This window comes from Podarcis pityusensis (genome assembly GCF_964106645.2).
Source record: "Podarcis pityusensis genome assembly, chromosome: 5".
Taxonomy (NCBI): Eukaryota; Metazoa; Chordata; class Lepidosauria; order Squamata; family Lacertidae; genus Podarcis; species Podarcis pityusensis.
In genome coordinates, this window is record NC_138032.1 from 71,121,090 (window position 1) to 71,146,568 (window position 25,479).

A 25,479-nucleotide genomic window follows, 5' to 3' on the forward strand; every position below is an offset into this window, starting at 1 on the left:
TAAACCTTGCTTTATTTTAAAAAATCAACTCTACACTCTTCCATTTTCTTATCCCTCCAAAAGAAAGTATTCCAGGCACATGTATTCCCCACAGAGAAGGCAAGATATGCTAATTTATAATTATCCTCATTAGGTGGGATGGTGAGAGCACACAGCTGCAAGAAAGAGGAAATTAGTCTCAATGGGCTATAATTGTCTTGCAAATGAAAAGTTCTGAGCCCAGAGTACTGGGAAATGGCACCAAGCATAAGCTTCCAGTGTAGGCACACTCAAGAGGAGAGAAGACCATGCTAGGTCACTGGCATTATTCACCACTGGCATTAGTTGTGACAGCTGTGGGTGCCAGGAGCAGGTCAGCAATAACTCACACGGCTTCAGTGAGGTTAACTCATTATTCAGAGAAACAAGACAGCTCCAGAGGCCATGCCTAGAGAGCACAGCAACTCTTGCCAGTAGAACTCACTTCTCTGAGGCAGTTGAGAGGACTGAAGTTCCCCACCTTACCACAGCTCCTTAAATCTCCTCCCCAGGGTCCTTCCCAAGCAAGCTGAGGCACTGTCTCTGTGCCTGTCTGTGCTCCACCCTTTTCATACCTCTTCTGGTTCTGGGAGACCAAGGGCGAGGGGAGCTGGTTGCAGCAAGAGGGAGACCACTTGGCTTCCTCACCTGCCTGCCTCTTGGTTCCCCTCCTCTTTTGCCTCTGCTTCTGCCGCTGGGCTGCTCTCTGCCACAGACACTTCCTGCTCACTAAGCCCTGTTACCTCTTCAGCTTCTGAAACCTCCTCCCAGTCTGCTCCATCTTCTCTCTCTGGCTCTGAGTCTTCTTTCCTTGGGGGTTCTTCAGCTGGTACCTTCCACCACTCCTCTTCATCTAGCCAGTCCATGACATCTTGCTCCTCTTTGTATATTTTAAGAGCAGGACTGATAATGCTATGCGAAAACCAAGGCTGCCCCCGCGAAACAGCATCATCTTAAGTTCTCCCCTTGTACTCCGTGATGGATAGTAATGGGTAGCTGTGTTATGTTATGTTATTCATCTTCCTGCCCCAGCCCAATGAATTTTGAGTCATGTAAAGAAGTTTCAGTCTGCATTAGTGCATTGGTTACACCGACCAACTTCTTCTTGGGAGAAAATATGCTGCATTTCACTTGCCCCCAACTAAACATCTCAAATCTCAGTGAACATTAGCTGTGTCAGAAAGCTGAGCGTCAGCTGGGAGCAGCTTATCCGAAGAGGGAAGTGTTAAAAGGTGCACAGAGACTCTCTCTGTTTCAGCTAACAATAGGCCATTTATTACTTTTAATTCTGCCTCCCTTACCCAGACAGCAAGCATGTAAATGAGGAGTTTTGATCCAGCACTAAAGAAGGTAACTGAGATAGAGAAAGAGAGAGAGAGAGAGAGAGAGAGCATGTTACATTCTCTAATAAAGATTATTGCAGAGGGAGACTGATAAGGGGAAGCTTTTAAAAATAGATTTAATTTAAGGTAAACTTTCTACTGCTGCACCTAGTTCCTACTTTTTATTTTAAGTTCAAATATGCAAATACGGAAGTTCAGCTGGAAAAAATCCCAGGCACCTGGTCCTCTAGGTGCCTAGAATTTTTATTCAGGCACCTAATTATTTGAAATACCTTTTCCTGGCTCTGTTTACCAGCGGTGAACATCTGCTTCCTTCAAGTGATTGATTCTCTCCAAGGGACTGGATCATGTTATGTTCCTCACGTGATTCTTTTTTTAAAAAATAATAATAACTACTTCCATTTTTCAGAATGTCAGAATCTCAAATCTGGCAAAATGAGGAGGCTTGTAGAAGCATTTAACACAGCAGTTATGGCTCCACATGTCCATTTTCTCACCACAGTAGTTTTCATGTCAGCCGATTTCACGGTCAGCAGCTACAGCTGCTCTCCAACTACAGGCCTTCCAGGAGCTCTGTAGGAGCTCTACTCATTGAGTAGCTACATCCCTGGATAGACCAGGGTGTACCTAAGTTGCTTTACTGTCTCATTCAACTTCATCTCTTTCAGCTGTGTTTGGAAACATCCTTGAGCATGAAGTTGTTATGCTTAGCCACTTGTTCTATATGCTGGAGGAGCAGAACTTACTCTCTCAAATACCTCACACCTGCTCTTTTTGGACTGAAACATCAGAATTTGTCAGTGTATGACTTTGGTATGAGATTCTATAGTGCATCTTTTCCACTTGTTCCCTCATTAAATTTTCACAGCTGACTTAGCTGTTGGCATTATTTTCAGAGTACCTGCACTGTTTTTGATGTGTCAACTTTTCTGGAATAGGTGGTGATAATTATTTAGCGGTGGACAGTAAATATATTGTTTCCATGCACTACTTCCCTGTTCCCAACAGTCTTTACAGGGCAGAGATAAAGGAATAAAGATATTTTTGTAACGATCTATTTATAAACATATATTTATTGGGGCACAGAAGCAAGCACACAGACAAGCAGTGCTAGATTCAAGGCCGTATCAGTGCAATCTTCACAGTTCTCTCTGCAGGAACTTGTTAGCACCTCTGCTAAACTGTTACTCCCCACCCGGCAACCCCCCAAAACCCTGTTTTTCAGCATTGCACACTCCTTTAACTCAAACCGGATACATTAGTTCTCATCTACACTACAGAATCAGATACATGGTTCAAGAAGACTTTGGACAAAGGGTAGGCTAATGGAGTCTTGGTGCCGTGTCAGCTACCAGGCTGTGCCTTTTAAAGGGAGGCCTTGTAGCAAACAGGAGTTTTGTCAACTTTATGTGAAAGAATGTCATGCCTTGCTCCAGCCATACGAAGCATTTCGGTAGATAAATTCTTCATTACTCATGTTGGAATTTGGCCAACACACTGAGGACCCCGTTGCCTTGAGGAAGATATTTCAAATGTCACACGATTTCAAATGCACATGTGTGTATATGACCTCAGCTTGACATCTAATTGGGGAAAAAACACGGCTGGACTGATACATGATACTTTCTGAAGCATAGTCACATATAAAAATCAACATCTGTAGAAGCTGCATGCAGATACGCCAGAAATGTGAATTGACCATGTGAGGCTTACATAGTTCCATATCACAGTTGCTTTTTACTACTACTACTACTATGTCTTGCATGGGGGTTATATTTCTGGAATGGCACATATAGGCAAAGATACATACCCCCCCCCCCGGAATTGCCCTGCACAATCATCCTTACCTTCCAGGTAAGGCAGAGAGCTTGCTTACCAGGCTCTGGGATGGTCTCATGAGATCTCGTGGGGCTGGCTGAGTTCTCGCAAGATATTGTGGGAACTCAGGTGGCCCTGCCAGATCTCGCGAGACCATCCCAAAGCCTGGTAAGTAAGGCAGGGAGCTTAAAAGCTCTTTCCATGCCAGAAAAACTTGGCCCAAAAGGAGATTCTAAGTTCTTCACCTTGCACACAGTTAATTTGTGGGATTTTGACCGACCGGCTTTCAATTGCATAAGGTTGAAATCATCACAGATAATCGCGTGCAAGATGCAATTATACCGTACACTGATGTCAAAGAGAGCATAGCTTGGGAAGAATGGAAAGAAAAGGATTTCTCATCACAATACTGTACTTGATTTTTTGGAAGACATTTGCTTAGGGTTGCCATATGTTTTGAATTTCCCGGACATAGCTGGTATTTGACCCTTGTAAACATGACAGCCAATTTCCTTAAAAAATAGCTCTAAAACTCTCCTTTTTTGACATTTTGCAAAAAAAAAATATATCATTGAAATGCATTCTGGTTTTCAGACAGCCCAGACTACTAAGCTCCCCTGGATTCTATGTGGTTGTGACATATCCAGGTTTAAACACACAATTCTGTTGCTGTCATGTCTAGTTTAACCTTATGGTCTTCTCAGAGGCTTTGGTAAAGTTTCTGAATTCAGAAACCGAGAGTTCAAAAAGAAATGGAACTGAAAAGCATGTTTGAAGCTATGTAAAGGGATTTGCATATTTTATTTCACCCCTCCACCCCAGTTCCTCAAATATATTGACATGTTCACATCTTGGCAGTTACAGACCCTGGACACGACATGGAAAGCTTTGCTGTCTGGGTGGAAACTGATTAATGGAAGCCGTAAGCTCAGGAAACCGAAAGAGCAGCCGTCACACAATCGCAGATTCCATCAGAATAGTTAAGTGAACGTCAGCTAGCAGAGACTTTTAAAATGCATAAATGGATGCAGGGCTCTTTTCAATACCCATCGCTGCGAAGATAATCTAAGCAGGGTTTTCGAAACCAAGTACCAGTCTTGCTCTGAGCTCCTGATCATTTATGCTTTTCAATAGGCTGCTTTATGCACCAGGAGGCAGAGAAGTTAACTGAAACTGCTCTGTTGGGAATTGACTCAGTTCTAAGAATCCAAGTGAAGAAATAGCTTCTTGTAGACGCTTCGCTTGTAACACTATTAAGTGAATGTTTCTTTAAGCAGCGCAAATATTACCCGTATTTGTATATCTACTGTGAGCAGGAGGGACATCCGTTTACTGCATTTAAAAACCCTAAAACCCTGCAAATGGAGTAATTTTCAGATACTGGGTATGCTCATTCAGTACTGGGGGTGCAGCACTGCAGCAACAGGTTGTGTCCCAAATCTACAATCATTCATTGTAACGTCTGAAAGAGAGGGGGCTGCCTCAGGAATTGGGAAAAGCCTTTACAGGTGGTTCAAGGAAGGTGTGTTGCCTGGCGGTGTGTCTGTGAAGTGGGAGAGTGGCATTGTACCAACAAATAATAATAATATTAACAACAACAACTACTTTATTACAGTCATACCTCGACTTACAGATGCTTCAGGTTGCGTTTTTTCAGGTTGCGGACCACCGAAACCCGGAAGTACCAGAATGGGTTTCTTCTGGGTTTCAGCAGCCACTCATGCGCAGAAGCGCTAAATCGTGCTTTGCGCATGCGCAGACGTGCCGAATTGCAACCGTGCATGCGCAGACGTGCTGCTGCAGGTTGTGAACGTGCATCCTGTATGGATCACGTTCGCAACCTGAGTGTCCACTGTATTTATATCCCGCCCATCTGACTAGGTTTCCCCAGCCACTCTGGGCGGCTCCCAACAGAGGGCTAAAAACAGACTAAAACTTCAAACATTAAAAACTTCCCTAAACAAGGCTGCCTTCAGGTGTCTTCTAAAAGTCAGATAGTTGTTTATTTCCTTGACATTTGGTGGGAGGGCGTTCCACAGGGTGGGTGCCACTACCGAGAAGGCGCCAGACCTAGAGTCATACAACGGATGTCAGAAGAGAGCCTATGCACACACAACAGTATCAGTCAGGAACAGTTTTCCACTATGATATCACTCTCCCCACAACCGAACCTGTGTAGAGAGCTGGATGAGGTTTGCAAAGGAAAAAAGCCTCCACGGGGGGCCCTGTTACAAATAATGCATATAGATTGGCAGGTGTGGGGAGAGCCTGGCTCTGTGACGCCACCCCTTCCTCCCCTGTGCATTCATTGTCCGGAAAGGGTGAGCCAAATCCTGCAAGGGAGCCAGAGCTTAATGTTCTCCGTTAGTTCCACTTCCTCCCTGCTCCCTAGCACCTTCTGTTATCTACTAGAGTGAAAGCTCCAAATGTATGTTTTTGGGTAAAGGGGCACTTCCTAAATCCAGAACGGCATAAAAATAGTAGATCATTAAATAAATATGCGGCAAAGGTATTCAGTTAATAGAAAGGTGGAGGATTCCAGTCTGATGTGATGAACTGAATGGTATGGAAACTTGCTGTTCAGCTTTGAGCAGCCAACAGCACTGAAGGAAGACAGCCAATCCCTATGGGGTCACTTGGTATTTAATAGTCCATACCAAAAACATAAACACTAAACCTGCTAATAGATCTACAGGGGTTAGCGGTTCGAAGAAAATTATCCACAATATCCCCCAAGGTTATGGTGATATGTTTTGCATGTTGCTGCTTTCGGAGGTGGCCCATAGATAGAACTACCGTACTTCCATGTTCACATCCTTGGCTTATTGGTGACTTTGAACTATGGGTGAGATTGACACATTCAAACACAATGCGATCCAAATAGCGCTTCAGTTTTGAGGGGAAGGGAGTGGCTTTGGCAAGTCTCTTTTACTCATTAAAGAGCTGTGAGGGACCTCTGACATTAGCATCACGAAGTGTGAGTCAAATGAACTGACTCCCAGTTGGCCATTTCCATATTCATTCCTGTGATTCCTGATTTTCCGGCATCTTCTGGTTCTCCTGGAGCAGATTCCTAGGCTCCCTGCCATAGCGCCGCGGAAACAGTCTGCTTAGGAAGAAACAACTCCTTTACCCAGATGAACACAAGATGCTGAAACCGGCCTTCCTGATTTCCTTCCTTCATCACATGATGTCTTGAAATACTTTCTCTGGCACCTCTTTCATCTGAAAAGCGAAGCAGAGTCCTGGCCTGTTTCAACTAAGTGGTAGATTACCACTTAGCCTAAGGCCAGCACTGTCACTTATTCTTGTGCCCCAGTGTATGAACTGCCCAAAGTGATTCTTGCCATGTTAAAGCTCTAGGATAGGGGGTTCATCTTGTAGCCTAATATAGTGAATGCGGTTGGAGGATGGATGGCGGCTAATGGATTGAAGTTGAATCCTGACAAGACAGAAGTATTGTTTTTGGGGGAAAGGGGGCGGGCTGGTGTGGAGGACTCCCTGGTCCTGAATAGGGTAACTGTGCCCCTGAAGGACCAGGTGCGCAGCCTGGGAGTCATTTTGGACTCACAGCTGTCCATGGAGGCGCAGGTCAATTCTGTATCCGGGGCAGCTGTCTACCAACTCCACCTGGTATGCAGGCTGAGACCCTACCTGCCCGCGGACTGTCTCGCCAGAGTGGTGCATGCTCTAGTTATCTCCCGCTTGGACTACTGCAATGCGCTCTACGTGGGGCTACCTTTGAAGGTGACCCGGAAACTACAATTAATCCAGAATGCGGCAGCTAGACTGGTGACTGGGGGCGGCCGCTGAGACCACATAACACCGGTCCTGAAAGACCTACATTGGCTCCCAGTACGTTTCCGAGCACAATTCAAAGTGTTGGTGTTGACCTTTAAAGCCCTAAACGGCCTCGGCCCAGTATACCTGAAGGAGCGTCTCCACCCCCATCGTTCTGCCCGGACGCTGAGGTCCAGCGCCGAGGGCCTTCTGGCAGTTCCCTCATTGCGAGAAGCAAAGCTACAGGGAACCAGGCAGAGGGCCTTCTCGGTAGTGGCGCCCGCCCTGTGGAACGCCCTCCCATCAGATGTCAAAGCGATAAATAACTACCTGACATTTAGAAGACATCTTAAGGCAGCCCTGTTCAGGGAAGCTTTTAATCTGTGATATTTTACTGTATTTTTTGTTTCTATGGAAGCCGCCCAGAGTGGCTGGGGAAACCCAGCCAGATGGGCGGGGTACAAATAATAAATTATTATTATTATTATTCTGTCCAAGTGAAGCATGCTACTAGATATCAGGTGAAAATAGCTTCTGCCCCAAGGGATGAGGCCCATGCAATCATAGAGGGCAAAAGTCAGAGTAGTTCCTTGACCCACCTGAGCTTAGTACTGTCACCCTCCTTTTATACAACCCAATGTTTGAGTGGAAATCTTATTTTAAAGGACATTAATCACTAATTTAGCTGTAGTCAACGGGAAGCTGAAAAAAGGCTCAACCTACAAACAGGAATTGTTTAAATAAAAGATACAAGGAGCCTGCTAAAAAGTGATCCAATGAGACCAGCTGATGTTATTAATGCATTTTATTTGGGGGGAAATAATCATAAATCAGGTCAGGGTGGTGGGGAACAGGCTGACAACGCAGAAAACACTGGACTTCAGTGACATTATCTGGATTCTCCATAAAAACTGAGCAGAGGATGGCAATTCCAGAGACAATCACTACTGTCTCTTGAGCCATTAATGTTACCAACTACTTCATCCCTGATCTCTAATTCATCGTTTTAGATCAAGGTATGGTTCACAGATGCATGTTCATCAATAAAAATTATACACGTAGGTAAACATTTTATAAAAATATATATATATTTATACAGTGGTACCTTGGGTTACGAACTTAATTCGTTCCGGAGGTCCGTTCTTAACCTGAGGTACCACTTTAGCTAATGGGGCCTCCTGCTGCCGCCGCTGCACGATTTCTGTTCTCATCCTGGGGTAAAGTTCTCAACCTGAGGTACCACTGTATTGCACAAAACATTAACATGTAGCTTTGCTTTTAACAAATGCATTGTACTGTATTTACTCAAATCTAATGCACACCTTTTTTGACCAAATTACATTGCAAAAATTAAGGTTTACATTTGTCAGCAAATACCTTTTTTGGTTTCAAGGTTCTGAAAATTGAGGTGCACATTAGATTTGATGACACATTAGACTTGAGTAAATACAGTATTTCTCAGTGTTCATCATAATACAGTTGTACCTCGGAAGTCTAACAGAATTTGTTCTGGAAGTCCGTTCAACTTCTGAAACATTCGACTTCCAAAGTTCAGCTTCTGATTGGCAACCCTGCAGCCAATCAGAAGCCGCGGAAGCCCTGTCAGATGTTCAGCTTCCAAAAGAACGTTTGAAAACTGGAACACTCACTTCCGGTTTTTGATCGTTTGGGAGCCAGAACATTCGACTCCCAAGGCGTTTGGGAGCCGAGGTACAACTGTACAAACGTTTGCTCTGTCCCTTTGAAATCAAACTTCTGTAATATATGCAAAATCGTTTCCCCAACTCCTTTATGCTTCAAATGGTCTATTTCCTAAGTTAGATGGGTTCCAGGCAAAATTCCTTCGGTCCCTACTTCAGGTTACAAATTGTGTTCCTAATTCAATTCTATTTCTGAAAACAGGTGAATGTCGGCTTTTCACCAAAGCGTGATGGGCTGCCTTGAAATATTGGCTAAAGATTTCAGTATTTGGCCTGGGGAAGGGATTACTTGTACATTTAACCAACAAGGAGTCTATCAGCTTCTGGTCGAAAACTATGGTCCGAAAAGTCTCCTCGATTGGACTTTCACCATCCTTTTTATATCATCTGGGTTATGATACTGCCCTTAAATCCCTGAGGCAGAGGCTATAAGACATTTCATACAGCGATCTTTGATCTCAATCTTATGTAACCTGTGGACCGTTTGCATCTGGAATTCAATATGGACATGATTTTCAGTTACCTTCATATCTTATGAATCTTTCAGCCCCTAACTATCGTTGACTGTTTAACAAAGCCAGATTAAATGTATTTTCATCTGAAGTACTAAACGGCAGACTGGCCAGCGTACCCTATCAGTATAGGCTCTGTTTATGTTCTCAGGATGTGGACTATATGAAGCATATTTTACTACACCGTTGCCAGTATAAACAAGCCAGGGATAAATTAATCAAACCCTTATTGGTAAACTTACTGGCGAAATCTGAAACCTTCTGTCTCAAGTATCTTCTTGAAGATAAGTCAAAGGATAATACCCTGGCCGTGGCTAAGTTTGTCTCAGAGGTAATAAGATCTAGAAACCAACATGCTCCAGATAAAACTTAGTGACTGCCTTATAATCTTTACCCTGTATTTCTGCTGTATCTTGCTTTGAAACTGTTTCTTGTGGGTCTTTGGACCTTAATAAAGAATGTGTGTGTGTAGTATATTGGATTGCTGTAGAGATGGAATTTTTTGAAAATTCAAGAAATCCACATGGATTTCTTTAATTCCTGTTTCGACCCTTCGCCTTGACAAGAAATAAGGATTTCCCCCAATTTTGCTAAAGACGTGAACAATTCTTGTATATTATATGCAAACAATGTTTCATTCCAAATTTCCTAAATTATCCAGAACATACTTATAGCTGTGTTTATAGCTATAAAATAGGTATACAGTATAGGAATATTCTTATGAAATTGTGTTAACATAAATATAGTACAACAGGGCTCTTGACTCTTTTATACATATAGCTGCATATATTTGTACATATAATCCCCTCCACCCTTCCCACAAAAAAACCCCTAGCAGTGTCTGAGCAGCTTGGACATATGGGTGCTTGTTAACCAAAGGCAATCTCATGTTAGCAAAACACAATCTTAAGTGAGGTGTAAACAGCACCTCTTTCTTCAGTAGCCAGTTTAAGCATGCTTTTTATAACAAAACAAAACAAAACCATGTATTTTGGGCCTAAATGGAGGAAGATGACTTCAGGGAAAACAGGCGTGTGGGTTTTTTGGTTTTTGTTTGGCAAATTTGGCATTTGATTATACGTTTGTATAACAAATAGCCGGTAGTTTGCCATATGCAGCAGCCTCTCCACCTCCCTTGTTCCCCTGCCAGGCAGAGTTACAAGGGTAGAAAACCCTTGTATTTAAGTTTTGTTCACTGTAGTGTAAACGTTATTTCCTCTTTGTGACATTTAGTAGCGGGTGGCCCGTTAAATTCATTCGAGAAGAGAAGATCTACTGACTTTAGTAGAGGAAGAGGGTAGCACAAGCCTTCTAAAAACAGCAAATTCCCATTTTAAGCATGTCTTGAAAAGACTGTGCTGTTAAGAATACGGAATCTCTACTGCCCTGAAAAATGGTAATAGCCACAATAGTCCATGGCAGCTGTTGCCATCAGAAAGAAAGACTTTAAGGCAGACAGTAGTTTTATGAGAGCTGAAAGTGGTTTGAGAGAGGTTTTGTTTCCCATGGAAATGAGTACAGTGGTACCTCAGGGTACATACGCTTCAGGTTACATACGCTTCAGGTTAAAGACTCCGCTAACCCAGAAATAGTACTTCAAGTTAAGAACTTTGCTTCAGGATGAGAACGGAAATCGTGCTCTGGGGCGGGGCGGCAGCAGGAGGCCCCATTAGCTAAAGTGGTGCTTCAGGTTAAGAACAGTTTCAGGTTAAGTATGGACCTCCGGAACGAATTCAATACTTAACCTGAAGTACCACTGTACAAACATTTCTTGCCTCTGGTCAAATAGATGGGGCAGGTTTTTGAGGCAGTGCTTGAACCTCTGAAATCTTGAAGCAAATAAGTAGGACCATACTGTTACCAACAAGAAAGATGACAGAATCAAAAACAAGTAACCTTTAACTCCTCCTGTGCAGCAAAAGATAAGCCAGCAGCCGCTTCTCCAGCCTGTTCCCTGCTTGGTCCTGTTGTCAACGCTCCCTTCCTGTTTGCTATGTTAGCACACCTGGATTCCTGATCAGGTTGGGGAGGGTGTGGACCCCAGGACCCAGGAAGAGAACAAGCAAGAGAAGCTGATGGTTCCTTAGAAGGTATTTGTTGTTTGGCTTTGTCAACAATAGCAGCTATGCCTCATTCAGACTTTCTTCAGCCCTTTCTCCTCCTTTCAAAAAAGAAAAGAAGCAGCAGCAGTGTCCTCAGACTGAAAGGCCTTCTGTCATCGCAGGTGCCCAAGCAACGTGACCACCTGTTCTGAGCATCACCACTAGCGCTGCTGTAATAGCTGCATGGCATAGCCTTTGATGAAGCCGTGCCTCGTAAATCTGCTGCACTCCGAACAACTCTGAAACAGAATATACCAAATGACTCCATGACTCTGTAGGCTGGTACTGTTATTCCTCTTCTCCCAAATTACTATTTGTGCAGTACAATTGCCACCTCTGTTTAACAAAATGTTAGAGGGCCATTTAAAAACTAGCAAGTCCACTAACGTAAGTTTGCCAGTGTTTCGTGCAAACAGCTCCCCTTGTGCCATTCAAGTAGCGCAGTCCCTGTGTGAGGACTATGCCATATCAAAAGAGATGCAAGAAGTGATGATAGGAAGAGATCGTAAGAGGTGATCACGGCATCTTTTATTCTGGGGTGGAAACCCATGACTAAGTGCAATGAAGTAATTCATTCTCTATTTCTAATCATGCTGCTATCATAAACCCCCCATCAGTTCAAGCACACAAGCAGTAGAGGAAGTCAAACACAGCCCAAATGCTTGTCTTTGTTTCCCAGCAACTGTGTCACATGATGGAGTGGCTGATATGTGAAACAACAACAAAACCCTTGTTTTGCTCCACAAGTTACAGGAGGCAGGCACCATCCTTTAAGAAGCATGCCTTCCTCTGTGTGTCCTGAATAGGTGCTTTCCTTCCATGAGTTTTCAAAATGGTTATTAATTCACCATGTATTGATTTTTTAAAAAATGTGCTGTCTGATAAACATGGGGAATACAGAGGTGTTGCACAGGTCCACAACTCTCATTTGTTTTACCCAGCAACCCTGTAAGCTAAGTTAAGGAAAAAAAGTTGCAAAAGGGGAAAGTATACATGGTTCAGGTGCCATAGGGTATCCACTAATAAAAAAAAAATCAAAATATTTTTGATTAACGAAATATGGCAACCCTAAATGACCTGATTCAGGAATAAAGAACCTGCAGCTCTCCAGATGTTGCTGGACTGCAACTCCTATTGTCCCTGCCAATTGGGCATGCTCTCAGGAGCTGATGGGAATTGGAATCCAACATCTGCAGGGCCACAGGTTCCCAGTCCTGGCCAAATTGGAGCTAATCCAATTAAATAGATATTTGGGTCCATCTTCCTTGTCCTGAAACATCATCTTACTCTGTATTATTTGTTTGCATCAATGAGCTGTTTCCTCTTCCAAGAACAGATGTAGGAAGCTTAAGTACAATACTAAAATATGTTTTGTTTTGTGTGGACTTTCAGTCTGAGGTTAAGAATCTTGTCTGATGCAATGTCTGGAAGGATTCCTCTGGCTCATGTTCCCATGATGTAATGAGTAAGAATCAGATAGTAAAGAAGCAATAATCCATAATTGGCTGTACCACTTCAGAGCAATCATTTGAGTGTACGCTGATGATGAAATGATGTTCTGAATGTAATACACCTATTGGCTTTTATTGGTGCAGTGAGGGGGGATTCCTAAAGCAGATATCAAACATGGAATTTAGAAATGTGGTTGAGCAGAAGTAAAGTTACTGAAGATCAACTTCCCCAACGATGCTTCTTCACAATGAAAGTGCTTTCCATTCTCCACAACAGAAGCCTTTGAGCTCTTGAGTAGTTTGCTCCTTTAGTTGTATTTGGAAATGCCACCGCCATCTGACATAGGACAACTGCAGATGTCAAGTGAGCAGAGGTTTGAGTGCTTTTTCATCTTGTGTAAAGCGTGCAGACTTATTCCCCTGGAAGTGCACCTCCAGGCTTTGAATAAGACATGGGAACATGGCGAGAGGGAGCATGAATCACACATATTCTCCCACTTCGTTTCATATAACCAGGTGTGCTGAATGAGCGCACCCAATAATGGTCAAGCCAGATGATTTAAAAACTCGTCCAGCCTTGTTGCACTATTTGTTTAGCTTTAAAAGTTCACAAGCAACAGTTCAGGATTCTGATGCCAGGACACAGTTTTAGAATTCTGAAATGAGATTAGAAAAAGAGTGCAGCCTGTGTATTACAGGGGAAGGTAGCTGACTGGGTACATTATTTTGGTATTGTTTTGTTATGAAATAAAGAGGGTTTCTGGAGGGGAGATGGGAGTGGGGAGCCCCTGGGATATTGTTTGAGGTGACCTTACTGTTAGGTAGTGGGTGAACATATCAGACGACACAGTGATTCTTCAACAGCTCTAGTTTATTCACAGGACAGAACAGAACTGAACTGAAGGGTTCAGCCAGCCTGCTTATATAGAGCTCCACTACAATGCAACTGTAACAACTTTCTGTAACTATCCAATCACTGAACGTCACTTTCAATCCCTTATTTGCATATGTGGACCTGAGTGAAAACTATCTACAGTATCCCCCTGCTGGCCCAGGGTGAGAACATCAGTACATAACAGGTAGGATGAGGTTCAAAGAGAGCAAGTCGTTCATTTTAGTGCCATATAGGTGCCATTTGGATTCCCATGGACAAGAATTCCTTGGGCTGTATCATCTGGACCAGGGGTTTTCAAACTCATTACCCCCATGGCCCATTGGAGACTGGGGGCAGAGCTTGGCATAATCAGCTGGCAATTACTGATAATCAGTTTTATCTAACCCTCCTTGGAAATTGCTAGATTCTTTGCCACGTCGCTTTCCTAGCTTTCCTCAAGCTATAAATACAAACATTAGCTCTGGAGGTTTTGTGACTGCCGCCCCACCCCCATTTTAGGCAGAATTTGCTGGCCCAGAGGGTTGAGCCTCAACATACAGAAGGCTTGTTCTTTTATATTTTCTCCTTCCCGCCCTGGTGTACATCCCAAAGTATTTTTATCCGTTTTCTGTAATTTCTTCTCCCATTTGCCTGTCACACTCAATTTGTGCCTTTCTCGCTCTCTCTTTCTCCCCCACCCCTGTCCTGAACCCCCACTAATTTCTTTCCACCCTGGCCCTTTTACATCTCTTTCTTCTTCCTTTAACAGCTTCCCTCTTATCCCCTTCCTCTTTCTTCCCACTTTGCTTGCTTGTTTCTAATGAATATCAAAATTTTATCTGTTCATATTATTTTAGCTTCTTATTCCATTTCTAATTTCCTTCAACGCCTTCTTGGGCCCTTTCCCCTCAGAGGAAGCTTCCTCCCTCCTCATCCACAAAACCCTTCTGTTTCCTGGCCATCTTTACTCAACATGCAAGGGATTGCTGGTTCTGGCATTGGTCCAGCTGAAAGGCTTATGGCGACGGCAGGCAAGGGGTTAAGCAAGTGAAGAGGGACAGAGCAGGCTGTGGCACTAAGGCTTGCCTGAAAGTGGACCCACTGGTGAGTCCTGTCCCACTGTTTGACAGACATTGTTCTAGAGGAGGGTTTCCCAAACCTGAGTCTCCAACTGTTTTTGGACTACAATTCCCATTTTCCCTGGCCACTACTCCTGCTAACTAGGGATGATGGGAGTTGTAGTCCAAAAAAACAGCTGGAGACCCCAGTTTGGGAAACCTTGTTCGAGAGGGTGGATTTTGCACAGCCCAGAAATCAAATAATTAAAGTACCAGCATGGTGCAAATAGAACCAATCTTTTTAATAATCCAAAAATAAGTAAATCTGTCACCAGCAGTTTGCTTTTCTGTGAGCTATATACTATTTAAATATTACACTTGAATGGCCTGCAACACAATGAAAAGTCTGCTCCGGGTTGCTTGCCCCATGATGTTTCCCACCCTGCTGAGATGAAAGCGATTCTGAAGAGCATCCTTAAGCAAAGTCTCAAATGAAAACTGCAGACCATATTGCTTTGTGAGCCACCGTAGGCTTTTAACAGTCCTTAGAAAAGCTCATAAACAGAAATATGACTTTTAAGAGGAAGCCTGTGGTGAGACAGAGGTCAACGAGCCTGCTTACTATAAAAGTCTGGCTCAGAGCAACAGTTCTGAACTGAAAGGGCACGTACAGACGGAGGAGTAAGGACGGCTTCAAACGATCTGGATTTCTTAAAGCTTTGTGATGAGCAAACTCTTCATCCGGCTCCCAGTGCAAGCACCAAGCTAAAGTTGCTTTTTGGAGGTAGCTAGCACAAGAAAAAGTTAGTGATCTGTAACAGACCTAGGTTTGGAATTCATCCTCAATTAGAAGTATTCTGGCAAGACTATAGATATATATTTTTTGTATATATTTTTTTTGCTGGTTTGTTTTGACTTTATTCTTTAACCCTTCTCTACAGGCCCCAAGTTAAATTAATATTCAGCTTACCATGAGCTGCCAGCTGCTTCACCTGGATTTTGCCCTCATTTCAGCCTCATGACCCTGGTTCTTGACTGTCTATATGGAAGACAATTGTTTTCCACGTTAATTTACCCATCGGCGTCTCGTTCATTATTCCTTATTGTATCGTATCCTCATCCAGCCCATACTGACACTCAACTTCATACTTCACATAGCAGCATTGTTGTTTTTTAGCTACATTTGTGTTACCCACAGCAAATGCATAAAGTGTGAATGGTGGTCTTAAACACATGGCAGGGAGTCTGAGTGGTTGTGTCCAGCGCATGTTCACATGCACCTGCCTGTTGCATTTTATGATGCTGTTTTAGAAAATATTGATGTGACAGCAGAGAAGCCATGACAAACGTGACCGCTGTGTGAAGCAGCTGTGAGGACATGCGTAGATTTTATACTGGGTATTCTGAAAGACAGGCAACTCCCATTTTACACGTGTGACCTGCACTGTTTTCCGATCTGGCCACTTTTAGTTAACCACCATAAAGGTGCTGTTCTTTGGGGACTGGATACTCTGGCTGCTGGTAAACTATGCCTTTATGGGGGATGGGGTTATGTATATCTGTGGTATTTCTATGTTTTTGTTAATTCTGTATTGATTTTTATTGACTTCCCTTAATTTTGATTCTGTTAGGCTGTCCTGGGTCTCTTTTTATGGGAGAAAGGCAGGGTAGAAGTCTTCTCATAAATATATACATTTTCTTACACTGGCTGGGATTTGTTGGCGACAGAAATCTGTTCACCAGTTGTCCCTCGGAAGCCAGAATTAACAGTACGTTCATTGTTGTCTCTGGGTATTTTGATACCGGTCTTAAAAAACACTGAGGCTGCAAAACCACATTGATTGCAGTTCCATAGAAAGGTGGTATAAAAATTAAAAAATGGAATGGGACTAGAACCCTGTACTTGTTTACCTAGGAATTAGTCCCACGGAACTGAGTCGAAATTGCTTCTGAATAGAAAGGTGTGGACGATTGCATTGTTAGAAGGAGAACATTGGGTGGGTGGGTGCCTATTTAGAACTAGAAAATTTTATCCACATTTTTCCAGGGTAAGAAGCAGACAGCTGGGAGTTAAAAGCAACACAGAGCACACAGTTCTGAGTCTTAAATGAGAAACATAAGCCTTCAGACTCGGTTACTTGGCAAATTACTATTTTTATGGCAATAACATATCTGAGCCAATAGTGCAGGTTGGAAGCGCAACACTCAGCCCTGTGTTTTACAAGAGAAGCTGAGAACACATTCAGCAGTCTTCTCTCCTGATTTCTCAATGTTAATTTTGTGAAAAGAGACATCTGGGTCCTATGTGTATTTACTCGAAAGTAAGCCTCGTGGGATCAAACAATTGCAGTCTGTGTGTCTGTATGACACAAGTAATACCCCCCTCCCAAACCCTGAATTGGCAGAATAACTGAAAGTTGTGAGAAGGCCTCTAATCTCGAGTTCTATCTTCCTTTATCTGCCAATAAAAGAGGACATGCTGTAAACTCTGGCTGGGGGCGGGGGGAGACGTTTTGTTATTGTTTTTTGTGTTCAAATAACAGAAGGAAATGGCGTCTACACAAAGTAATGCCTGCCAGTTAGCTGAGTGCTCAAGAGTAGCTGTTTCCCCTTTGGAGACTGAAGTGGCTGCTTGTTTCTCACTGTGTCACGGCAGCCATGATTGAATCCACACCTGTGACAGTCGTTTTAGGGCCTAGGGCTGGCGGACCTCGCAGTCAAACTACGTATTCTTCTGTTAAGCACACTGTTTATAAATGGAGTTAGAACTCGCCAGCAGCAGCAGCCATGGTGGGCAGAGGGCAGTCTGGATTGGGATTGTGTTGTCACGTAGGATGGGTAGAGGAGTAACCAATTTCCGCTTTACTGTTTTCCAATGGGAAATGCCCCTTGCAGCTGCTATTTGCACTTGAGCAAATATCACCTGAGGGTGGGGAGATTTGAGGGAGGCATGTTGTCCTTCCCTGCCCCAGATCCTTATCTGTATCACTGCAGGGACACACACACACACACACACACAGGCTTTTTGCTAAGAAAGAGAAGTGGAAAATCTTAAGTGCACTTTCAAATATTGTACTTAATGTAATGTTTAGTTTAGCTCTGAGATGGAGTTTGGGGGTAGGGGTTAGGCTTGGGGTTTCAAGTGCAGGAAGCAGATGATAGTTACAATCAAGGTCAAAAGGGGAGGCTGTCGGTCATTGTACCAGGCCTGGCAAATCCAAAGACTTCATGTTATTTGCAGGGCTTGAACAGTACATGCTGCTATTTCCTACTCTACCTGAAATGATGATTACAGTGGTACCTCGGGCTAAGAACTTAATTCGTTCTGGAGGTCTGTTCTTAACCTGAAACTGTGCTTAACCTGTTCTTAACCACTTTAGCTAATGGGGGCCTCCTGCTGCCGCTGCGCCACCGCTGCACGATTTCTGTTCTCATCCTGAAGCAAAGTTCTTAACCTGAGGTAATATTTCTGGGTTAGCGGAGTCTGTAACCTGAAGCGTATGTAACCCGAGGTACCACTGTAATTGGAGTCCCACCCCCCTCCAGCCACTGCTATGTTGCAGGACATTGCCTTACTCTTATTCATATGCCACTTCAGAGATACTACTTTATAACTGCTGCAGACGATACCACTTTATAACTCAAGCAGTATAACCTCCAGAACGTATTTTTTTGTCATCTTTAAACCTACTAAACATATGGTATCCATAAGCATAGCACATCTGGCCTGAGCATGCCCTCCACTTTCTGGGACGAAATATACTGCTTCCCGAGACTTTTATGTATAAATATTGGTTTAAAATGTAAAAAGTAAAGAATAAAGAATCTATTTATTGCTTGGGTTCCTGGTTAGAAGTGCATGGGTTTCAATTATAGTCATGTGATTCTGTACCAAAACCCAAAGGCAGGCCAAATGTATTTTGGAAAGGGGAAGGGGTTCATTAGTAAAAAGCAACCCGTGCCAAAGTTTCGTGAAAAAGCAGGATGAAGGTTCATGGACCGCTGGAGGAAACTTGGATTATGTGCATGTAAATGAAAGGGTTCTAATAATCTGTTTGCAGTTGGATTCCTGTCACACACAACGTCATTTACAACAGTCAGTATGTACCCTGAGGCTGGAGGCAGGCAATAGTTTTAAGAGGGGTGGAAGTGTTTTGTGATGCATTGGTTCCTGTGTCTCCACATACATTTCTCTTGCCAGGCCATCACCTCCGGTCAAGCAGCTTCTGCACAGGGACAAAAATAGGGTGAGAATACATGGTGTTGGCACCATCTCTTCCGCTCTCAGGGTGGGTGGGTGGGTGGGATTGTGTTTCTCCAGCCTGAGACACCTGTTCTGGGATCCAAATATTTACAGAATGGCTCTGAAACACTGAAATATTGTGAAACCTTTGTGTAAGCAATAAAGGGACCAGGACAGACTGGTCATTTAAGGCCTTTGGCAGAAAGATTTTGGCAGCTAGATAAACTATCCCATGGCAATAGGCTCAGTTGTTAGATGGTTCTTGTTTATGATAGATTGATGGACAATTGGAAAGCAGCGACCGTTCCTACTGGCTGCCTTTTAGCTGGGTTTGAAAACAAAAATCTTATTGGGATTCCGTTGAATTTTTATCTTACTGGTGATATATAGGCCACATTATTAGAGTTTATGCCTAGCTTTAAATATATTTAATTTCCTACACATACGCAAGCTCCTGCCAGGAATAATCTGTAGGTGGTTTCATTTGCGCAACTGTTAAAAGAAATGGCAGCATTTGATTATGACATTTTTTTTCAGCTGCCCCAAATATCCTGTCCCAGAGCAAAACCGGTCAGTAAATTACTCAAGTTCAAAGCTTGTTATTACAGAAACATGATCTTCACAGACTTGGCTGGGTTTCAGGCCTAATGAGCACAGCAGCAGATAGGTCCGACTGTGAAATCAGTTGCTGAGTCTAAAAGCCCCTGCCTCCCCAAACCCTTGTAAGTCCTCCCCTCTCCAGGGCTTCTTCCAAGCAACTGGAAACTGTGCCTGCGTACCTGTCTTTCCCCCACCCATTTCAGCCCCCTCCTGGTTCTGGGAAGGGAGAGACACCTGTTGCTCTTCACTGGCCTGACTCATCTCTGCCTCTTGGCCTCCCTCCTCCCACCCTCCTGCTTCAGCTTCTACCTCAGACTCCTGACTTTTTCTGCCACAGACTCTCCCAAAGCCCTGTTACCCCTTCAGCTTCTGTCACCTCCTCTTCCCTCTCTTCTCCCTCTGACCACTCACCATCGTTGTCCCACCCCCAATCCCCAGACTCTGAGCCTTCTTCCCTTGGTGGTTCCCCAGCTGGTTCCTCCCACCATTCCTCTGCATCCAGCCATCCATGGCATATCCCTACTGGGCTAACACCTGGAATTGTGAGCAAACGTTGGAATTCTGAAGCCATAGCTGCTCGCACCAAGTTAGTGTGCACATCAGAGCAGTGGCTTGCTTAACCAGTGCTTGCCCACAACAAGGGTCGTTTTTATGACCTCTTTGCTACCAGAGAGTTACTGTTTATTTATTTAAGACTGGCCCTCCTCACTTAGCAGGGCATTCTAGAGGATGGATCGTACTGGGCTGGTGTTTCCAATTCCACAGTGGAGGAAGAAGTACAAAGATATCCAGCTCTTTCCCCGAATAGGCAGAGAGAGGGCCCAGTGCTGTGTGTTTCATTCCGCCCCTTATTAAGGAGTCGGAGGTGGTTCCTGCCCTCAGTGGGATTCCCTTTCCAGGTTCGAGGCCCCCACTCCCCTTTTGCAGATCAGAGAGAAGCCTCTGGGCTTCTGCAAATAAACAGTTGGTGGGACCAGCGAGTTCTGCTTGCGCAGAGTATAGACAGTTGCCTTTTAGAGCTTGGAGCGCAAGAGTCTGAAAAGCCAGGAGGGCCTGGTGCCAGAGGGGAAGTGCAGCAAGGGGTCTTTGGGGAAGATTTATTTTTGGGAACGGAGAGATGTTAAGGGGGCAGAGGTTGATGGATGCTCTCAGCAGCTGAGGATGGAGGTTGCAAGGAAGAGGAGGCCCCCTGCTTTCTTTTTATTGCTCTCTCTGCCGAGCTGGAGCCTTGTTCATGCAGCAAAACAGAGCAGCCTTCAAGCCCTTGATGTAGAAGCAGGGTTTCCATATGCCGAGAGCCCCAGATGTTTCCTTGATGGTTTGAGGCAGCACACGGGGGAGATACCAGAGCGCCGTACATTTCCCAGGCCTGTGCGGCGAGATGCGAAGTGTCCACTTTAATTAATGGGAGTCCCATCTCTCTCCCACTGATTTATCTTAGTAGGGGTCGGCAACCTGTGGCCCATGGGCCACAACCAGCCCACAGGGGTCATTTAAAGGGGCCACGAGCCGACCGCTTGGCGAGTCCCCGTGCACTGCACTAAACTGGTGCAGCGCGGAGCGGTGACTTGCTTTCGTGGCGCTGGAAATCGCGTCTCTGCAGACGGAGCGATCTCCACGGGAGAGAACCGGCCCAAGCGAGGTAAACCTTGCCGATCCCTGGTCTTAGGGTGGGGCTGCATGATATGGGGGAAACACAGTTCCCAAATGTTTTTCTCTCCAACTCCCCTAGAAAATTGTTTTTTCTCTCACAGTGGTGGTCTAAAATGGAAAGTTAACCCTTGCATTTGCAAGGACAATTGATGGCATAGGATTGGCAGGAAGGGTAGGGTTAGCAGCCATTCTTCCCTGTCAGTCCTTCTGCTCATACATTTTTTCTCTCGGCAAATGCAGAGAACACACAGTATCCAAGATAAGAGTCTAGTTCCACTGTTAGCTGAGTATAGACAATAAATTTACAAATACAATTATTTTAGAACTGTCGTTGCCTGTGATACAAAATGTCCAGATTTTGTGGCCAAGTTCTCTGATCAAGCCAGGTTTGCAAGTTTCCTGTGGAGTTCCAAGCTGTGCCTAAGGAAAAGCTAGAACTATCTCCCAACAGCAGTGCACAGTACTGGAGGTCTGTTCTTAACCTGAAACTGTTCTTAACCTGAAGCACCACTTTAGCTAATGGGGCCTCCTGCTGCCGTCGCGCCGCTACTGCACAATTTCGGTTCTCATCCTGAAGCAAAGTTCTTAACCTGAGGTACTATTTCTGGGTTAGCGGAGTCTGTAACCTGAAGCGTATGTAACCTGAAGTGTATGTAACCCGAGGTACCACTGTACTGCGCGTGGCTATTGCATTGGGTAGTACCTGCAATACCTTCAGCAATGTATTCGAACTCTCCCTCTCCAGCACGTTCTTTATTTCCCTTTGCTGCTTTTAAAAGTTTGCCTTAAAGGCATGAAATGAACTGAATGAAAATCTGCTTTGCCTGTTTCACCACTCCATTAACTTCAATATAATTTTACTTAGTTACATTAATAATGCAGAATATTTATACTTCGTTACAAGGATAATTCAAAAATGTGTATGGAGAATCTTATGTGTATAAAGTTTCTTTCTTTCTTTCTTTCTTTCTTTCTTTCTTTCTTTCTTTCTTTCTTTCTTTTCTGCACCTGCTGAGCTGTTTCGAAACTCCCATTGGCAGAGATGCCATTCTTAAAAAGGAGGTCTGTAGAATCTATGACATAGGTGACTATTTCCTTCCTGCCCCTGATATCTGGGGGAGAAATTTTGTTCTTCGCTAAGAGTGAGGAGCAAGCACCCGCACCATGAGAAATGCTTCTGAAATAGAGCCTTAACCTAGCTCCCTTCCCTGCTGCATTCCACTGGCAAGTAAATACATTTTTGTGAAAGGTTTTTTTTAAAAAAAGCTTTTGCTGGTGGTTGATGGATGATGCTATCTGGAGGCTAGTTTTATACCAGAAATTAGCTGTCAGGCTTGCTGCTTTCTCTTTTTTTACTGTTGTTTATTATGTGACGGTTGAACTTGCTTTTATTGGATTATTATTTTTTAAATCGTATTTCATTGTCGCCCAGTGCTTTATGCTTTTGTAATTAGAGTATCTCTCTTTGGGTGCCCATGGGCCATGAATGCAGGTAGCCGATATGATGAATAAATAATCAATTTCTGTTGAGCAACAGGTGGGACTTTCACTTCTACTGCTGCTGTCACTCTAGCCCTTTCCCAGCACTGAAAGCTCCAAGGCGAGGGCCAGCCTTGCTTCCTAGGAAAATATTTAGGATTAATTGCCTAGGAACCTGATCTATACCTTTCCTTGTGCCTTTAAACTATGCACCTTTGTCTTACTGCTTGGAGAAAGATGGCCGGTACACATTAAGATTAACTAACAATGCAAACTGCTACATAGCAACCAAGCATTAAATAGCTCAGACATGGTGAGAAGGTGGAGGGGTGAATGTTCGGGGGGGGGGGGAATAATGAGACCGGCAGTACTCAAAAAGGCAGTAGAGGCAGAGGGGCCAAACTACACAATCAGCAGAACCTTGTTGCAGCTTTAAGGTCATATGTTGGAATGCTCCCCCTATGCCCTCCTGCCCACCCCCCAAAAGCACCCTGCTCAGAAATAAATAAATAAATAAATAAATAAATAAATAAATAATAATAATTTATTATTTATTATTTATTATTTATACTCCACCCATCTGGCTGAGTTTCCCCAGCCACTCTGGGCAGCTTCCAATCGAGTGTTAAAAACAATACAGTGTTAAATATTAAAAACTTCCCTAAACAGGGCTGCCTTCAGATGTCTTTTAAAGATAAGATAGCTACTTATTTCTTTCACATCTGAAGGGAGGGCGTTCCACAGGGCTGGCGCCACTACTGAGAAGGCCCTCTGTCTGGTTCCCTGTAACCTCACTTCTCGCAATGAGGGAACCTCCAGAAGGCCCTCGGTGCTGGATCTCAGTATCCGGGCTGAACGATGGGGGTGGAGACGCTCCTTCAGGTATACAGGACCGAGGCTGTTTAGGGCTTTAAAGGTCAGCACTAACACTTTGAATTGTGCTTGGAAACGTACTGGGAGCCAATGCAGATCTCTCAGGACCGGTGTTATGTGGTCCCGGCAGCCACTCCCAGTCACAAGAAAGAAAGAAAGAAAGAGTGTTGGGAGAAAAGTCAGGGTAGGCTAGAAGTTCTCTTCTTGATATGCAATATTTTTAAATGCATAAATATAATACACATAGAGAAAGAGAGGGAAAGAGAGAGTGTGTTCAGATACGCAGTTCCCCCATTTACAGTTTGCAATGGTGCCAGCCAGAACTGGATCACATTGCTTGGCACAGAATCTCAGGAAGGAAAGCTCAGACAACTGTGGGTGCTTCCAGATGGCTTTTTAATATGCAATCTGGTCACTGAGAATATTGCAAATGGATAGTTGGCTGTTTGTTTGTTTTTTTATCTGATTGGAGCTGTCCTGGAAAGCAAATACGAAGACTGAATTGTGGGTGGGGAGGGGAAAATACATCATGCAGATCCTGCAAAAAACAACAACAACCCCCACTTGCATTGATAAGTACCAATCCCATAATAAGCACCCCATGTGGAAGCACCTGCTTCTTTCTCTGCTGATCACTTGAGGTAAAGGGAAGTTTCACAAATCCTGTGCACACTCTCCATCATGAAGTGCCACCTGGGAGGAACTCTGGGTCTTTGCTTGGGTTGTACCAAGGGATGGAGGAGCTGTGCTAGGATGCTGTCCTACCACTCTAGTTAGAACCATGAGACAGAAATTGGCAGCATCCTAAATTTAAGCCAGGAAAGGCGCAAGGGACAGGATGAAGCCAGGCGAATGTAGGTGTGAGCCAGGAGCTTTAGGGGGATGTGAGAGGCCAGGTGACACAGCCACCAGGGAGATATGTTCCCCCATTGACATGGGAGGGTGGTGCGTACCTCCAGGAGGCAACAGCACAGCCCCAAGCTTCTTGCGGCTACCCTGTTTCCCCCTGGAGGTGGGCAGGGACCTTGGTGACTCACATCCTTTGGAAGCAATCCTGCACTGGATGAATCTCCTCTGTCGGCAGAGCCAAGAACAGCGGTCTAATGCCCATGAAGTCCAGATAGAACCAATTTGAAAGTGCATGAATTTTGCATGAAGTTCAGACATGCTCCTAAGCACACAGTATACTTATTGACACGTGCAATTTCTCTCAAATTCTCTCTCTCTGCAGGGCATCCTAATGCTAGACGATGCTTTCCAGATAGCTGAAGAACAACGGGGAAGTTTGAAGAAGGTCCCTTTACCCCCTTTTCCTCAAAGGGGAAAGGCCTTTTTTTGGCAAGTCATTGAACACAACACTCTCTCTCTCCATGGATAAAGGGCACACGTTACCTCAAGACTTCTGGGAGCTGCTGCATTGCCTGAGGATGAGGAGCAAATACGCCATCCTCCTGGTGTTTGTGGTAGCCCTTGTCATTATTGAGAAGGAGAACAACATCATCTCAAGGTAGGAGGGGGAAAGGAGAGCTGTGCTGGAAGAGAGGCTTTCTCTGTACCCTAGCGTAGCCTTCAGGCTGCAGCTATATCTTACCACCTTTGCAGGTCCCAACTTGCTACCACCATCTCTCCGGCCTTTTGGAACAAGGTAAATATTTCTTGCCTCCCAGTGTGAATTAAGCTACCTCTTTACCCAGGAATGCAGGCAGGTTGCTCTTTTAAACATCATGCCCCACACAGGGATGGGAGGCAGCAATGGATGGTTGGAATTGGTTTCATACAAATTGATTTGATTTGATTGATATATATATATATATATATATATATATATATATATATGAGCCTTCTAGCAGAATCCGCCTAGAAAGGGGCAAGAGGGAATTTCACGAAGCGCACCTTTTCTCCCTCTTGCTTGACAAGCTGCAGCTGCAAAAGTTCACTTTCTGAACAGCTTTTAAAGGTATAGATAGGATCCCAG

At 44.1% G+C, this 25,479-nt stretch overlaps 1 protein-coding gene and 1 long non-coding RNA gene across 8 annotated transcripts in view; one reads left to right on the forward strand and one right to left on the reverse strand.

The window, feature by feature from the left end:
* The window catches only part of CHST3 (carbohydrate sulfotransferase 3), a 45,598-nt gene that overhangs the window by 13,518 nt on the left and 6,601 nt on the right, over nucleotides 1-25,479 (forward strand). For 4 of the 7 annotated variants that reach the window (XM_081004735.1, XM_081004738.1, XM_081004739.1 and 1 more), the window contains one exon: nucleotides 24,736-25,011. In XM_081004735.1, the coding sequence (XP_080860861.1) occupies nucleotides 24,875-25,011 (137 nt within the window). In that variant the 5' untranslated portion in view covers nucleotides 24,736-24,874. Of the gene's footprint in view, nucleotides 1-13,611; nucleotides 13,804-20,009; nucleotides 20,399-24,735; nucleotides 25,150-25,479 lie in introns of those variants that run through there. The other 3 variants (XM_081004736.1, XM_081004740.1, XM_081004741.1) reach the window with 3 other exon arrangements.
* LOC308476847 overlaps nucleotides 1-25,479 on the reverse strand; it is a 63,717-nt gene that overhangs the window by 10,657 nt on the left and 27,581 nt on the right. The window contains exons 2-3 of the long non-coding RNA XR_013986133.1: nucleotides 18,765-18,882; nucleotides 15,627-17,114 (exon numbers count right to left, since the gene is read on the reverse strand). This is a non-coding gene — a long non-coding RNA (uncharacterized lncRNA). The remainder of the gene's footprint in view (nucleotides 1-15,626; nucleotides 17,115-18,764; nucleotides 18,883-25,479) is intronic.